The following is a 17,523-nucleotide window of genomic DNA, read 5'->3' on the forward strand; positions in this document are numbered from 1 at the left end:
GGTTCCACTACTCTCCTCTTTACTAATGTAGCCTACACCAAATCATTTCTCTCCAAAAATAATTAAACGCTTTCTCTTATAACGTGTCAACAACTAACATGGCATCACCAAATACAAATGACGTTTTTTGCTACCACTGATTATAGAACAGCTGTGTGACGTAGAGATAATGTTAACTCGCTGAATTAGCAACTACATTGACCTGATCACGTTAGAACTGATGACGTGGGAAATCTCAAAAACGCCTTCGAAAGAAAATCCTAAACAGGGTCTACATAAAAGATCCATAAATTCCCGGCAATTAGCAAACAGAGAAAATAAAAACAGGCATGCCAACAAAGGGTGCGACACAATGTTGAAAATACTACCAAAACATGTGATATAGCGTACTATTCAGAATAACGAAAAAATACTTTCAGAAAAACCAAACCTCCATCAAGTTCGTATTGTCAAGCATCGTTGAAAAGATTGAGAAAAAGACAAATGGTATGCAGCAGACGTCCATTGCAAAGTACACAAATATCGTTGTTTATCAGGCATTAGTGCTGTTTGCAACAATTTGTCAGCAATTTTTTATAGCCTCACCGTGGCATCCTTGGTGGATGCTGAGTTGGTATATTCTAAGGCGTAAACATGACTCTGTTGTCGTCGCCATAGTGTACCAACACTGTTCTTAAAACCACCGAGAACAAATAGATCAAATAGGAACTTTCCGACCCCATGTTGCACCTAAAATAGAAAGTATTTTGAAATTCTATTTGAATAAGACCCTTCTGATGATCCGTTAAAGGTAAAACAGGCTGTTAAGGATTCAGATAGTAATAACTATATTTGATTTAATTCGCTCTGCTTTGCTTTTTTGCTTAGCATTGAGCACTTTTTGTAGTAGTAATAGTTTTTATTGTTTTTAAAATAGAAAGAATATGCAATAATAAAACAACTGCTAAGTTTCATAACCTTTTAGCTTGTTTTTAACGAAACAAATTTACCAGAAGCTAAATTATAAAGATTAAAAATACAAATATAAAAACCATAACGCTAGAAAATGTATCTTTCATATGACACAACGTTGAGTTTCCGGTTTGAAAGGTTTAGATTAAACTGAAATCCAATATATCGAAAAGAATTAAAAATTACGAAAGTTTCACAAAAGATAAGAAACTTACTGAAGGGGTAACGTCAAAATGTATGAAATGTGGATCTCTGTTTTTTGCTTGTTTGTTTGAAGAGAACAATCGATCCATTACGTCATCTTCGTTGAGGTCTTTATCCAAGAATCGAACAACTAACTTCCGGCATTGGTTCCCACGCAAACGATTGCGACATCTCGATATGAAAAGCGATTTACCTGCAAAAGTTGCGTCAAAAATATTCGGATTTGTGGCCAATGGTTTGGGGAAACTCCTACAAGCATATTGGAACCAGATAGATGCCACTCATAAGATTCAAACCCTCTAAGTGGAGGGAGACGCTCAATTATTTCACAACATGAATCACCTAAGCCAGCTCTGTCCGAAGAAACGACAAGCACTGAGGTTCTTTCCGATCGTCTTTGTTGTAAAGAAGATGCCACCAACTGACTTTCGTCCAACCTCAGGTGTTTGGAAAGATATTGCTGGATGTCTTCAACAGAGTGATGATGTGTGTAGTCGACTCTTTTCTGAAGAAAACAACAAAACCATGCTGTAAATTTTAACAATACAGAGATAAGAGATCCCAGGTTTATTTAAAAAAATAGAGTTTGCTATACATCACATACCCTTGATTATTCGCGGTTTCAAGTATTCACGCTTTTTTAATCCTACTGTTATTGTTAGGAATACTTTGAAGACATTTACACATGTGCTTTTTGTTGTAACACAGTTGGTGTTTTGACTATTATTTTATTTACAAAAAGAATAAATTTAATTAAAAAGGATAAAATTCAAAACTAAATTTCTTAAACATCAGAAGATGTTAAAGCAAAAATCCATTTAAAAATAACTCTGAAATTACAAAAAAATAACAGAGTAGGCCTATCAAATCTAATCGACTACGGTAATTGTTTTCTGTGATGAAAACAATTTAAAAGTTAATTTTCAGTTTTAACTCTTTCGCGCCCAGCATCATTTTAAAATGATTTGCGGTTTAATGCGAAACGCCCAGCATCATTTTAAAATGATCTGAGGTTTAATGCGAAATGCCCAGCATCATTTTAAAATGATGCTGTTTGATGCGTGATATAAAACTTTGTGTTTGTAGCAAAATATCTATAAATTTACTGGTCCCTTGTAACATGCTTATTTTATTGATATTCTCGTGTTTTTCAAAAAAAAAAAATTGCTCAAATTGGACAAAGTGTGCTTACTTTAACCAACAGTTAAAATAAAAGTATGTATATAAAAGAACAAGGCATGTTTGATTTTTCCTTGACACTTCATATCATTAGGAAGTCCACTGAAAAAAAAAATCTTTTTTAGGTTCTACAGAAAAGGTGGGAGTATTTTTTTTGTAAGATGCTTCATTTTCACAAAATTTTCAACAAACAAAAAAGTTAAAAAAGTGCACATTTTGAAAACACTGTATCTTCAAATATGTTGTATTAGGAAAGTAGGTTCTAACATTTATAGTCAGAACTTGAAATTATCTTTCCAATGAGATATTCCATGTCAAAATACACAATCGGTGTCACGCGTGTCAACTCGTTAAAGTTAAAGAAAAAAAAGAGAAAATGGCTGGGTTTTGCGGTCAAACCGTGCAAATCGCTGGGCGCGAAAGAGTTAAAGAATTGTAATTACTTACTTCGTACAGCAGCGACGCCAAAAAGTGTTGAGATGTGGCGCACAAAACAACAAGCCTGTACTTTTTGTTAATGCCGGGGTCTTTTTCCAATTGCTTCATCATGTTTTCTGTTGCATTGGCAACTTCAAATGATAGTTTTTCAGCAAAGGCAAGGCAATAAATAGAAGACCCTACAATAGGAGATTGCATTTAAGGAATATTTTCAATCAACTGAGTATGCACATGGCTATATCTTTAAAAAAATTTTTTTTTTAACGTTTTTGGTTCTTGAACGAACGTGGCTTTTCGAATTGGTCCATATGGTGAACACACCAGTTCACGTTAGCATCGTCGAATACGTGAGACAAATTTTATCTTTACCATAGCACAAAGCTTTTCTCTAATTAATTATTCTGTCATGTGGCCTATGATGAATCTTAGGTGCCAAATAAAATCATACCAGAGTTCGGCCGCTGTCCGATGGCTCTTCTGAGCAGCAGCTCAATTTCTTCTTTAGATGTGGATTCATTGCAAAGTAAGACTTCAGATAGAGTAGGAAGGCTTTGTTCTGGTGAGCGCATGTAAAGAGACAACAGGGTGGAAAACGTATCGTGTTCAGGACAGATAATCAAATTTGGTTTTCCTTCTTCCAATGCATCTGGAAATTTGCGCAAAATATTTTTCTTTTGATCTGTTCTGGCGCCAAGATTGGTCAAAAAATTTCCAAGATGTTCCGTGCTTATGCAATCACTCAATGAAGTGACCTGCAAAATAATAAACAATCTATAGTTACCACATACAGACTTTTTAAATATAAGTTACATTTTCGTTTTACGATAATAATTTTTATACTGTATTGACATAATACTATTGAGAGCAATCATGTAAGTTGTACTTCAAAAAATAACGGTGCATTAAACTAAAATTTAAAAGCTATTATACAAGCTCCCAGGCCCTATTCAACAAATGTCTGGTTGACATACCAGTGTATGCCTGGTTTGCGTCACGCAAACAACTAAATTTATACACAACATTCGAAGAGCAAAGGGGTTAGGCGACTTCAGTTGAAAATATTGGTGAAGTCGCCTACTGAAGTCGCTAACTCAAGTCGCCTACCCCCTTTGTTCTTTCTTTGAATGTTATGTATAAATTTAGTTGTTTGCGTGACCCAAACCAGACATACACTGGTATGTCAACCAGACATTTGTTGATATTTGACAAGGGCCGGGGAGCACTTAAACCGAAACTTAACAACCAAAAGTGAATTAAAGAGCACATCGCCTCTTGTGTAATGTGCACTGTTAATGTCTCGATCGACCAATTTAAAATCATCTCTCGAGGCAGATCTGAATTTCAGACTAAGATGATAGAAGCCTTAAGAATCAAACGTAATAATCCGTCTCTCAACAGGCATTTATTCGCCTGTGGCTCATCGTTCCTTTTGTGTGTGTTTTAATTGATTGTCACATGCCTGTACTTTACACCTCATGTGATCTGTTTCCCACCGTATAATTTACTCGTAATCATTCTTGTATCATTTGTTCAGTTTGTGCTTTTCAGTCCGGAGTGTCGTTAGTATACAGTTATAGTGCATAGTTAGATTTATCTTAACATTTTATGTATATTGCAGATTTAAGTAATGCCTGATGAGGACACATGTACGTGTCGAAAATGTTTGATTTGATTTTTTTAAATTATGTTATCTCATTGTAATAAAACATGTTAAACCCGCTAAAGTTACTTTGTTTTGTTTGTTTGTGGTTCAACAAAGCAAACTCTCTACCAAAGCTTTAACATTGTAAACTAATTCACTCACCGCAGTTTCAGCGACGTATCGTTCGCAAATAGTTTTGACAGCAACACTTGCCACATTACTTCTATCGTCGTGGTTGTCCAGAATCTTTTCAATCACAGTTTGTAAGGTGAGGTGGGACTGGTCGTTCACCACTGAACGAATAGCGTTTACTTCGCTGGTGTTGGCATCAAAACCTGAATAGTTAAAGCAACAAGTAGCAATGCCCTGCAACCCAGTTTTTCATATACCAAAAGATAAAGAAATCTTTATTTACTCTTGATTAAATTAAGTCTAAAGATCACAATGAAAATAATACAAAAAAGACGAAAGCGATGATTATAACAAGAAAAGAAAATGTACCAAGTTTAAATATTACTATTGACAGAGTGCTGGTCGAACAAGCCAAAAGCTTTACCTATCTGGGACACACAATAACTGAAAATGGCAGTTGCGATACAGAAATATTGAGACGAATAGAAATAGAAAGAAACAACTATGTCAAAATGAAAAAGACATTAACAACACGCAAAATTAACATCAACACTCAAAAACGAATTATGAAATGCTCTATTAAACTACGTTACTTTACAACGCAGAAACATGGACATTGTCATCACAAATGGTAAAACGACTAGAAGCATTTGAAATATGGGTTTATAGAAGAATGCTTAAAATTTCATAGAAGGATAACATCAAAAACGAAAATGTACTATCTACAATACAAACCAATATGGAAATTTTACAAACAATTAAAACAAGAACACTGAAGTATTTTGGCCTTATAATTCGCAATAAGTCTATTCAAAGACAACTATTCGGATAAAAAATTAATGGAAAACGAAATAGGAGCATACCACTAAGAATTTGGACTAACGACATTAAAGACTGGACAGGACTTGATTAAAAAACTGCAAAAGAAGAAGCTCAAAACAAAGAAACTTGGCGTTTTATTGCCTCCAACCCTGGACGAGAGGACGGAACTTAACGATGGTGATGAAAGATTACAATGCAAACTTCACACACAAACTTCATCACAATGCCGAACCTAAGACTCGTTCGGTTTTATTGGTCCATTCATTTAAATCAAGTATAGTTATTACTATCTAAACCCTTGACAGCCTGTTTCACCTAAAAGGAGGATCATCAGAAGGTCCTTATTCAAATAGAATCATATGAATATGGAGTACAAGGTTGCAATGCTTTAGTTTAATTAATCGCTAATGTTAAGGCTTTGACACTTCAATGGAAAAAGGAATAAGCTTTTCATATCTTGAGAAGGAATGAACAGTTTTGTCTTAAAGCATCACTAACCTGATTCTTCGTCAAATTCTTTCACCAAATCGTTGATCAAATCGTCATCTTCATATTCAAACTCCAATGTCTTCACACAGCATTCCTCGTAGTCCAATCCGCTGTGCTGCACAACAGCTTTCGCGATTCGTTCTGAAGTTTCTTCCTCCACCAAACGCCTCACCAATTGACGCTTCTTTTCAATCATGGATGTTTCCGGAAGGTCTTGAAAGATGACAATGGATTCAACTGACTTCAAGCCATAATACATGAAATATGGGTCACCATATTGATTGATGGTCTTTTACAATTCAATTTATTTTTCTTTGTTGGAACGCAGAAGAAACGATACTGTGGCAATGAAATACAACAAAACCAACAAAAGGAGAAGGTGGCAAAACCGTAATGGATTGAGACGTGCATGTACAAGATCTTTTATGGCATATGTACCGATGAATATACTAAGGTACGGCCACCAAACCTTATAGTTCAAACAAATAACCTAAATCAATTAGTTGAAAGAATTAGTCGTGTAAACTCTAAACGAACTAAAGTATAACCATCATGCAATCTAGCCGTTACATTTTCGTCTGAGGCTTTTATGTTTGTTTATTGTCCACATTACAATGTGGATGTAATCACTTGACCGAAACATTTCATCTTCCTTATTTTGATTACGGCCATTTCAAGAAAAAACATGCATGATCTTTTATAAAAAAAACACTAACTTTTACTGAATTGAGAAGGAAAGGTTGTTTAACTATTCAGCGCTGATTGCTCAACAACACGAGGTAGCAAACAAGGTGTAGTAAAAAGTTTTTGTTTTGGGAAGCTTCACTAAATATGTTCTACCAGACTGAAGCTATATAATTCGATAAACCGACTCGTACGAGAATGCTCAATGCTGCACTCCGAGGCATGCTGTAAAGTCGTTTTCATGGAATACGATTGTGGGTTTGACACATGCCATACACATCCCTTCCATTTACACCGATAATACCTTCATTAAAATCCTCCTCTCCGTCAGGTTCCACGTCACTTTTAACTTTCATCGTTTCTCGCAGCAGCTCCACTATTTCGCTTCCGTTCACGTCAGACTTGACAAATGCGAGGAGAGTGTAGACTTGGTCAGGAACTGTTTTCTCGTCAGTAACCTTGGCAAGCTCCTTACACAAGTACGTCATTTGTTGAATGTTGAAGTGGTTGAGATGGTAATAGTCTCTTCGCTTTTCGCTCAAGTTTTCTCTCCACCTATAGTCAAAATAATATAAATGTTTCAAAAAATTGTTATACACAATTTCATAAAGAATGAAACATGCTTCAGAATCAGTAAAGCTTAAACAGCAAACGTAACCGAAGACATTTACAATAACTCGAATTGAAATGTTAAAATTATGTGCTGCTGAATTTATCAGCTAGCGAGTTTGACTTCGTATCTTATAACAACGCAAAGGAAAATATCATAAATTTATAAAGTTGCTTCAATCATAAAGCTAAAATATCATCCAGATCTACAGCAACATCGACAAAAACTAAACGCATAACCTATGGTGACACGCGAAGCATTATCAATATTTGATAGCTACAGTACAAACTTAAAACGAGTTTAGAGCAGTTATACATCAACGGCTTAGCAAATCAAGAGGCAATTTATTGCCAATCACCTTGAATGAATGTTTTCCATCACTGCTGTAAGCCTCTTTATCTCCCCAATGACGTTTTCTCGGCACAACACCGGCTGGCAGTTCTCATCGAACATCAACAGCAAGGATCTTTGTTGTTGTGTGGTGGAGTTTTCAGATTGTGATGCACAGCTGAGAATGAAACAACCCAGATGACACGGTTCCAAAAAAACAGGCCATAATAAGATATATAAATACAACAAAACATAATTTTTCGCGAGGATATGCAAAAAAGGTGATGTTGTTGAAGACAGATCCTGCAAGATTATTATATTTCGTCCAAGAAACCCAATTCTGTCTCAGAGGCGTACAATAATCACAAAGACATTGCATTCAACCTTCTTATAATAGATCTTGTAAAATTGAAGATATGTTTCATCAGTATACTGTACATGTCTTTAAAACATGCGTGCTTGTAAATGGCAAACTATTCGATAAATAAAAAGTTTCGGTCATAAGTCGAATCTTCCGGATGATTTTCTAATTACGGTTGATTAGCTGGAACTTTTGTTGCTATAACTAATAAAATTGCATAAAAACTCATGCTTGGAGACATGACATAACAATTGGTGATTTCATCAATTGTTTACACAATAAGGTAGCTATGGAAGTATGCTGCGATGTAACGCTTTTGAATCACTTCATCAAAATTGTTGTTCAAGAACGTCGAAATGCAAACAGCACCAAGCCATTTTGTATGAAATTGAACTACACTAAAACGGCATTGAAAAATGTTACCTAACAGTGGCGACCCAGCTGTTAAACAGCAAGCAACCGGCTAGCTTGAGTTTGACGTAAGCTTTCGTCAGATTCTCTACATGCGACAAAACGTCAATGAAATGTTTGACGTCATCCAAACCCTTGTCAGCTTCTCCAGCAATCAACATCAGACGCGACTGGAGGTTCCTCAGCTCAGACATGCTCATTTGGATCGAATCTTTAAGTGAAATATATGACACATTGATTGTCCTGCTTTGTTATCATGCATGTCATAATGTCCGCGTTTTGTCGCTTCTACCGTTTTCTAGACCTCTGCTATGTTTGTCATATATTGTTTTTTCGTTGTGATGGTCAGAAATAAAAACAAACTGAACTGAACTGACACATGTAGGCTATATAGCGTAAAAAAAACACATGCGTAAAAGGAACAATAGAGAAAGTACCATTTGAAGATGCGCATAAAAGCAACACCAATAACAAAAACTGGAAAATTAACCAAGTTCGTTGTGTGGCCGAGTGGGGAAAACGTCTGCTTGACACTTGTAAGACATTAGTTCAACACCCATCGAAAGTAGATGACTGTGTCCTTATCCTTAAGTCATCTTAACCTGAATCTCTGAAAACTTCGCATCAGCCTGAATATAACAAAAGCGGCAAACAACGCATGAACTTCAGGCAAATAAGAATAAAACAACACCGGTTGTTTATTGTTAAGGATGATTTCATTCTTGTTGTTACTACGCTGTTGCGGTTATTTAACCATATGTTTTTCGTTACCAATATTTTTTAAGTGTTAATGACTTAACAAATTGGCAGAAGCTTTTTATTAGATCAATAACAGACCTTGATCTTTCCTTCTAATTTCTAGAACTCAAGTGTAAAACACCTTTTGTGTTGTTTTAGTTTTCAAAATTAATTACTTAAATATTTTTATGCGTAAATACAGTACTGCTCAAATTACATCAAATATTATTATCATTATATTATTTGCATCAGACCAATAGGTACATATTTACAACAAAACAAAAACAATATGTTTTAAAAAAATCACAATAACGCAGTCAACAGACAATTGTCAACGAGTAAACTGCGAATGGCAGTATTGAAATACGACGATTTGACAAGAGCGTCAGAATTGAAGAGAGCATTCATGTAACAATTATTGAAGATTGACATCGACATAAATACACCTTCTCCGGTTTTTCCTTTTATTTCCAATTTCAAGGCATTTTCAATGCTGGGAATCTTTTCTTCCTCTCCTCCAATTGTATAAATTCCTTTCGCGTTGATGTCCTGAGCACGAGACAAGGATGACTTCTCAACTGATCCATGGAAGTCTTTGATGCCTTTCAGCCATTCAAGGTACTGAGCAGTGGCATTCTGTGAAAGCCATAGGAACAAATTAAAATTTACATTTCTTAAGTTCTTGTTGTGTGCTGATAAAGTCCTAATTTGGCAAGTCTTGTAAACAACACAACAGAAACAAAAATCATGCTGAAAGACAATAGAACTGAATGAAGTAGCAAAGGCATCTGATTAGTTTGAATATGATGAAATTAATTCAGAATAAATGACAACGTCATCATATACCCATTTCTTTGCAAGAGTTGGATCATTGATGGAAGAGAAACTTTTAAAAGCCTTCAATGCATCCTTCAAGCTACCGTTTTCCGGAATATCAAAGATGAAAGGAGCAAATCCCATGACAGCGCTGAGGAAACAGGAGACTCTATCAACCTCCATCGTCGTCTCTCCGGCGGAGATCATGGCAAGATCACTCATCACTTTCACTTCTCCTCGATCTGAAGATCATTTAAAATCTTTATTTAAAATTTTGTTTCAGTAATTTTCATTGTTTATTCCAAGCCTAACCTTTAAATTTTCGTTGAAACGTAACGTCCTAACGTTCAGTGGAACTAGCAGTTAATTTTTTGTCTTACCGGTCTAGAAACTAATAAAATATGTTCCTAAACTGTAAATCTTTGTGTGTTTATAAAATTGTGATTAGTACGATCTCTTGTGGGTGCAAAGTTTTTGTTTGTCGTATCCAGGTTTGCACCTGGTGGTTGAAGATTTAGATTAAGTGGAAGGCGAGGAAGCCAATCTTCGTGTCCACCTTCAGGCATGCCTTTAACTGTCTTGCCACAGACACAGCCGCATGCTCTTGAGCGGTGTCGAACCAGCGTCCTTTCGATTGCTGTGCCAAGGCTCTCACCACTCGGCTATGCAGCCGACACAGGAGAAAGTGAAAGTGATTGATTCACACAAACCTTTCATGTTTTCCCGCAGCCAGTCAATTAATTCCTGATTCTTCATGAAGTCATAAGTCAAAGGAATCTTTCTTTCGTCAATATTCGTTATAGTTTTGCTTGCTTCCATTACTTCTTTTGTGATACATTTGAGAGGCTTAGCTTTAGAAAGAGCTTCACTTTGCTATAAAAATAAATATAAATTTTCTTAAAGAAAATCGCAAAAAAAACAAAAAAAAAACGCAATATCAGTCCCAAATGTGTTATATTTCAAACGATTTCGAAAACATAATTTTTGGTTAGCACAATAGTTAATGCATAATATTCAAATCTACGTCTTTCATGAAAGTTGTTTTGCACCTAGACTGGTTCGTACAACAAGAGAACAAAACAGAGATCAGCCTCATACTTTCAAATTCATATTTTTGCCGGGTAATCGTGTCATATTTTTGACATGTACGGCGTACGCACTTGGAGCTGATACAATTAGCATAACTCTGGTTAAGGTTACTGAAAGAGGGACACCTAACTCTATGTAGTAATGTTCTGGTTTCGCAAGCAAAATGTTGAAATCAAACTGATTATAAAGGTGGGGAATACCTTGACAATGTCCAAGTAGGTAAAGTCTCCTGTCAGTTTCAGACATTCCTTCAAGTCATGGAACACAGACGCCACTTCTTGTTGACGTTTGAGAGCAAAATAATTGCAGATTTGTCCGACTCTGAACTTCATCTGATCTTCTTCAGATTTAAATTTCTCCGTGTCCTCTTGTTCAGAAGCATTAAGCGCATCAGCGGATGCGTCCCTGTCCGCCGACTGAGATACCCGTCCAGACTCTGGACAATCGCTGCATTCATCGCCTTCATCAGCAACGCTGTCTTTGTCGTTTGTACTTTCGTCCTCGGCGAGTTCCGAAGAAACTTCTCGGTGAGGCGCTTGATCTTCAGAAAGCAACGAACTCCCACTGGCTCCAGGAACATCGCTTTCAAACTTGAGAACCACTTGGTTGGTGAGTAAAAGTCCCTCATCTACAAAATACGGAATTCTAACAACCAAAAAAATGTAGAAAATGCAGTTATTAAAATTGTCATATTTGATTTAGTAGTGAATACAAGCATCAAAATAAAGTGACATGTCTGATAAAACATTTCTTGTTTTGTATTGTTTGATATATTTGTTGATAAGATGTATTAATAATGATTGCAGTTAATAATTTTCTTCACAAGAAATTCAGTATTTGTGAAAGTCATGGTAAAACACTAATATTTTGTAACTCCACTTGTATGAAAAAGAAAGCAAAACTGCTTGTAGGAAAATCGTGAGATAATGTTACTTGTTTTATAAATATACAGTACTAATTTGTTTGAAAAATGTCATATTTTAAGCACTAACAGTGGTTCTTTCTGCTGTATAGCAGCCATGTGTCCAATTATCACATGGCACTCTTCACGGCAGTGCCCACTACAACGTTTTAGTTACAAAACAAACAGCCTAAAAGCACAAGTCAGCAATAGAAACAAACAGTAAACTTAAAAACAAAAATCATGAACTGTGTTTCGTTTGCCAAAGTAACCTGTCGGTTGCCATGTGCTTTCGGAGGTGTGCGCTTGAACAACGCATTTTAGGACTACTCTCCATTCAGCGGCACCCAATGGATGGAAGGAATCACATATAACAAGATTTCAACAATCGGAAACTTCACTCTGCCAATCTCGGTGATTGGGTCTGCGTCAGTGGTTCAAAACCTCTACACGTATGTAAAATTTTCAGGGTCCGAGAATAAAAGATTATTTAATCAATCAATCCATCTATACATCAGAAATTTAAAAGAGATAAAGTCTAGATATTGAAATGATAATCTTCAGACCCAATGCACAAAAATCTTCCACAAATGCACCGGTGTTTATAACAAATTTCACACACACGAACACACATGTTCAAACACATTTCATTTGCACTTTACCATCGTCAGTGTCGTTTGAAATTGATTGTGGTTTGTCGTGTTCTGCAGCGGAATCATCGTCTTCAAATGTGAAGTCATTTGCTTCTTCATCGTCCGCAGTTGCATAACTCTCAGAGTCAGCAATGCTGAAGCTTTCAGAACTTTCCACTTCGCAAACATCGACATCAGGATAGCTACAAATGACGTCAACAAGTCTGGCTACTTCATGGTTCAAATTTTCCCCGCCATACTTTTGAAAGATTTCATCCACTTGGAGCAGTGTTAAGCTTCCTGCAAAGTCATAAGTAGTATAGTATGCGAATAGCATTGTAGTGTAAACCACATGGGCTATCAAAACAACTTTGCAACTACATGAAATTGTAAGAGTTTGTACATGAAAATATTTAAAACCATTCTTTAGCATAAACGCGCCAAGCCTTTTCTAGGTTTAGGGTGCAAGTTTCTGACCTGAACGTATTTGCCTTTTCAAAGCAGATATTTGTTTCTTCAAATTTGTCCAAACCGATAAAACGTCATCAATTTGCAGCAGATATTTGTTTTTATCATCATCATCATCGGGGTCATCATCAGAGTTGTCATCATCAGGGTCGTCATCATCAGTGTCATCATCATCGCTTTTGTATTCACCAGCAGCTGCCCCTTTGATATGTTGTTCAACCCTTTTCTGCCACATTTCTCTCGTCAAATCAGTGTCGTTCACCTAGAAAAGGCAATGTACCTTTCATGATCAAAATAACTTAGGTGCTTTGTCATGTCAATACTTGTTTGGGTGTTATAAAACAAAAATGTTAAGCTGTTAAAGTTGTTTATACAAGTAAAATAAGCTTATCATAATAAACAAATCAGTAAAGTTTATCAATTTTCTTTGTTTTGGTATAGAACTTGACGATTTTAAATTTAGTCCTAATAATGGTTTACAAACGCATGAAAAGCATAAAAGTTAAATCATGAAAACGTTTGTGGCTAAATCAACTAAAACTTCACACGCAAACATTCAAAGCAAGTAGAAATATTGATGTCATCATTTATTACATTTTACAAAGTCGTAACTCAAATCACCTGACAAATACTATTTTAAGGCCGACGATGCTTGATTTAGGCCACACGAGAAATTATTGTAATTATAATACATGCTAGTATATAAATATATTATTCCTTACATTGTTGTAAACATAGTATTGCGTTTATGATCTTGTACAAAACTTGCAAAATGTGAGCAACGACTTAATGTACCAACTGCATTACGGCAGCACTTTCAAACCTTGTAGGATGAAATTTCCTTCAGAGCAGCTTTGATATCTTCGGATAGTTGAAAGAACGTGACATTGACTCCTCCAGAGATTACGTCATCTTGGCAATCCACCACATCCCGCCAGGCAATTTCAGCTTTGTTTCTTTTTATTGCTGTTTCCAGCTCCGATAAGTCAAAGGAATTAAGACCTAAACAAAAAATATTCAGCCTACTACTTAAATTAAGCCATGGAAGTACAGTACTGCCGATGTTTCAAACGTTGTAAAATGTTGATACCACAGTAGAAACATTCCTTAACCCTATAGAATGCCCAACATTTTTATTTACCTGCAATGCCCGAAGGAGTCATTTTGACTCAATGTTGTTTTGTGCCAAACAAATATTGCGAATTTGGGTCTTAATGATAGCAATTTTAACTGTAGTTTATTTACATTGTGTTTATACATGGCTACCATATCTAGGGACGGTCAGTGGGGGGAGGGCAATTGCTCCATCCCAAAATGTTTTGAACAAACATTTTATCTTTTGTAACAGCATCATTTGACAGAGTTTTACTATAGATTTAGGCTGAACGTAGTATCAGAAAGCGCGATTTTAAGGTATTTATTCAAAGTTTTCTGGGTAGGGTCACCCTCTTGAGTGCTTCGCTTTTGCCGACTCGTTGCCGGGTTCACAGATATGAGTAATAATACTTGTTTACCCCCCGCAATTTTGTGCTGGCTACGCACCTGATCATATCCAAGGATATAAAAATGGCTTGAAATAAAAACCAAAGCGAAGCGACAAAATAACGAAAATGCGAAAAGTCCCGAATGCTTGCCAGAGACTCTCCATCCATTGTAATTTAGACCCACTCATGGCCACCTAAAGATACGGCCTGATTTGTCACATTTTGCAGAAATTTCCAGGTTTTTCTAACTTTAGGCGAACGTTTAAATAATTTTTTCTAAAAATTAGATTTTTACGCTTTCTTTATTCTTTTCCCCAGATGACACAATAGGTTTTAACATTCTCACATGTTGAAAAACAAAGAAAATTTGAATTTGTAGATTTTAGTCAGACTGTTAATTTTCAATAACAGTCTGATTTTGCGTTTTTCAACTTACTTTTTCTCATTTGCTACTGCTTCCCCAAGGCAACAAAAAAGTTTTTTGTCATTAGGAAACCGCAAAAAGTAAAAACATCTCAAAAAATATCAGTCAAGCACTAGCAGTAGCTGTAATCAAAATCTGCAAAATGTGACAAATCAGGCCGCATCTCCAGGTGGCCATGACCCACTACATTCCAGCCAAAGTCGTCGAACCTTAGCAGTACACTTTCCGCACAACGATTTGTTGCACTCATCACATGTGACCACTGTGCCCTATTCACTTGGCAATATTTTGTCATTTTTTCAGCCTCTTTATCTTCTTTTTCACTTCATTCCTTCCACCGCCTTTTCTTGCGGTTTCTTGTTTCTGCGTTAGGCCCAGCTAACTCCTCAACCAACCGCTGAAGAAAAAAACTTTTCTCGGAATAGCATCGTTAGTCGTTTCTTTCTAAAGGATCCAAGCATTTATAGCCGCTAAATCAAGAGTGTTGTGAAAAGAATGTACTGGCCATCTTCTAGTGGAGCTTCTAACCGTGTATTTTCTTGCCATTTGGTCAACAATATCAACGCCATATTTTGTGTCATTGTAAGCTTAGCCGCTTTCCTGTTTTTTTTTGGCACTCTCGGCTATGGTAATGTTCGGGTGTAGTGTGCTTAGAACAACCACATTTTTCTTGGCTTTGCCTTGGTAGACGTTCAGCGTCGCATCACCACCCCTGTAAAGCGTAGTGGTGCGAAGAGGTTCTTTCATATTATGCTTCACTTCTTCAGGCACTTTTTACATTTTATTCACAGTCTCCAGTAAGCTTGTTTTATTCTTCTGTAGTTGTGCGGCCGAATTTACGTAGGGTTTCATCAATCGTATGACCACTTGTTCGGAAACACGTTAACCCTTGGAATGAGTCTCATCTTCACTACCATACGGAAAGCCATTGATGATGTTCTCACTATCTTTGTCCACAGCTAGCCAAACTTCTGACCATACTTGTCAGCCTTGGATGCCATGAATTGTGTAAATGGGCATCTACATTTGCTTGCGAAGTTGTTCATGTACAGTAATGAAAGCCCCAGGTTTATAACATGAAATGTTGTTCTCTACAAATCTGTTCCATACCACCGAAAAGAGAGCAAACTTGTTTGCGTGCAGACTTTGTAATCGATCAGTTTTTTGTCAAAGCTCTTCTCATTTTCACTAGAAGAGCTAAATTAATCATCCGGTGGAAGAAAATCATTATTTAAATCAAGATCATCCATTTCTCCTTCATCCTCGTAATCAGACACATCCTCGGGGGGAATATCATTTAGCAAAGATAAAAGTTCTCGGGCTGTGTGACCTTGCCTTGCAGACACAGTATAGCCTACTTCGAAGGTGCTACACTACAGTTCTGGTAAAAACTTTAAAGGATTTTCCTATTTCATTCGGTAGCTCGATTCTGTGACAAAATAATGGACTTATACAGTGCTATTATTCTAGCATAAATGTACAGTATGTTAGCCTAACCTGCTCTTTCCGTTGTGATCAGCAACACATGTGATCAGCAGCAACTCTTTCCGATGTGATCAACAACACAACACGCAAGCTTTGCCGAAAATTCTTACAAGGAATCAAAATGACTCCATCGGGCATCCGAGGTAAATGTATAAATAACTTTATTTATACTTCATGTACGCGCTCGTCATTCACACACAGTAATAAGCCCTAAAAGTGGTTAAAAGTCATGGGAGAGATAGCCCTTGAATCAACCAGTTGAGAAGATATGCGCAAGTAAAGCACCCAGAGGAGTCATTATGACTCCATTGGGCATTCTAGTGTTAAGCAAAACTATTTGCAAATGCGGACAGAATTAAATAGTGCAGCATCTGCTTAAATACTTTGGTCTGAGATCAAAATGCTCAGCAAAACAACTGACCGAAGTAAGCGGCAGGTCAAGAGCTTGTGTGATGCTCTGGACTGCAGCCGCGAATCCTGTCAATGAATTTACTGCCTTAAAAATAAACAACTGACGTAAACATTTTAAATCTCACTGTTGGGTTTGTTTAAGTTGATCAGGTATTGACAAGCTGACTCTATTTCATTGAAAGCTTCAACTTCGGCTGCTCGTTTATCGACCAAGCCCTTCCAACCATCAACCGATGTTCCAGATGACTGCAAAAATTTGTAAAGAATATGACTGTCTTTTTTATCAAGGATAAAAAAGTTAGAAATGATATTATGTTAGTAAAACTAGCTTACTACTACTACTACTATATTGACGTTAGGAGCAAAATGGATTGACCGCCTAACAGAAAATATGTTGTGCCTACTGCCAATCTCTGAGCAGTCTTAAAAGGAAGTAATCTATGCACGCCAACCTCATAAGTAGTGGTGGATAGCCGAGAACTTATCGTTTTAATCATAAATTGAATGATAAATTTCAATTCAGTATGTCGAGTAATCAACAGTACGTCAGTCTGAATGGAATGTTTAAACCCTTCACCTATTCAGTTTGCATTAATATAAAATATTATGAATTTTCGTATAAACCCTATTTATTTGACATTAAATTAGCAAACAGCAAGAGTTGGCAATTTCAGACTTCTAGATGAAGCGATACACACCCTCGACATAAGGTTTAAGTCATGGCCTACAGTATAATCAAGACTGATGGATGATGATGAAAGAACGAAAAATAAACGATTGCATAATGTAGGCTAAGTGTCATCACATACGTCTTCGTCCAAA

At 36.4% G+C, this 17,523-nt stretch overlaps 3 protein-coding genes across 4 annotated transcripts in view; all 3 read right to left on the reverse strand.

Moving 5' to 3' along the window:
• LOC145771326 (E3 ubiquitin-protein ligase rnf213-alpha-like) overlaps positions 1–1,646 on the reverse strand; it is a 23,461-nt gene extending 21,815 nt beyond the window's left edge. For both annotated transcript variants that reach the window (XM_082583074.1, XM_082583073.1), the window contains exons 1-3: positions 1,498–1,646; positions 1,167–1,348; positions 586–729 (exon numbers count right to left, since the gene is read on the reverse strand). In XM_082583074.1, coding sequence (XP_082439200.1) covers positions 586–729; positions 1,167–1,244 — 222 coding nt within the window. In that variant the 5' untranslated portion in view covers positions 1,245–1,348; positions 1,498–1,646. The remainder of the gene's footprint in view (positions 1–585; positions 730–1,166; positions 1,349–1,497) is intronic.
• Positions 1,286–10,626, reverse strand: LOC145770891 (E3 ubiquitin-protein ligase rnf213-alpha-like). The gene is made up of 11 exons (XM_082582635.1): positions 10,518–10,626; positions 9,838–10,049; positions 9,438–9,627; positions 8,266–8,464; positions 7,510–7,659; positions 6,846–7,096; positions 5,867–6,070; positions 4,577–4,749; positions 3,221–3,524; positions 2,782–2,951; positions 1,286–1,660 (listed from the first exon to the last, which is right to left on the reverse strand). Exons 1-11 carry the CDS (start codon positions 10,624–10,626, stop codon positions 1,286–1,288), a joined length of 2,337 nt encoding a protein of 778 aa, XP_082438761.1.
• On the reverse strand, positions 1,644–13,010 carry LOC145771327 (uncharacterized). Its single transcript, XM_082583076.1, has 14 exons — positions 12,907–13,010; positions 12,460–12,729; positions 11,097–11,524; positions 10,518–10,680; positions 9,838–10,049; positions 9,438–9,627; positions 8,266–8,464; positions 7,510–7,659; positions 6,846–7,096; positions 5,867–6,070; positions 4,577–4,749; positions 3,221–3,524; positions 2,782–2,951; positions 1,644–1,660 (listed from the first exon to the last, which is right to left on the reverse strand). The coding sequence occupies exons 2-3, from the start codon at positions 12,622–12,624 to the stop codon at positions 11,225–11,227; spliced, it is 465 nt and encodes a 154-aa protein (XP_082439202.1). The 5' UTR covers positions 12,625–12,729; positions 12,907–13,010; the 3' UTR covers positions 1,644–1,660; positions 2,782–2,951; positions 3,221–3,524; positions 4,577–4,749; positions 5,867–6,070; positions 6,846–7,096; positions 7,510–7,659; positions 8,266–8,464; positions 9,438–9,627; positions 9,838–10,049; positions 10,518–10,680; positions 11,097–11,224.
• Positions 13,011–17,523: the final 4,513 nt, after the last annotated feature.

This window comes from Aplidium turbinatum, chromosome 5, assembly GCF_918807975.1.
Source record: "Aplidium turbinatum chromosome 5, kaAplTurb1.1, whole genome shotgun sequence".
Classification (NCBI taxonomy): Eukaryota; Metazoa; Chordata; class Ascidiacea; order Aplousobranchia; family Polyclinidae; genus Aplidium; species Aplidium turbinatum.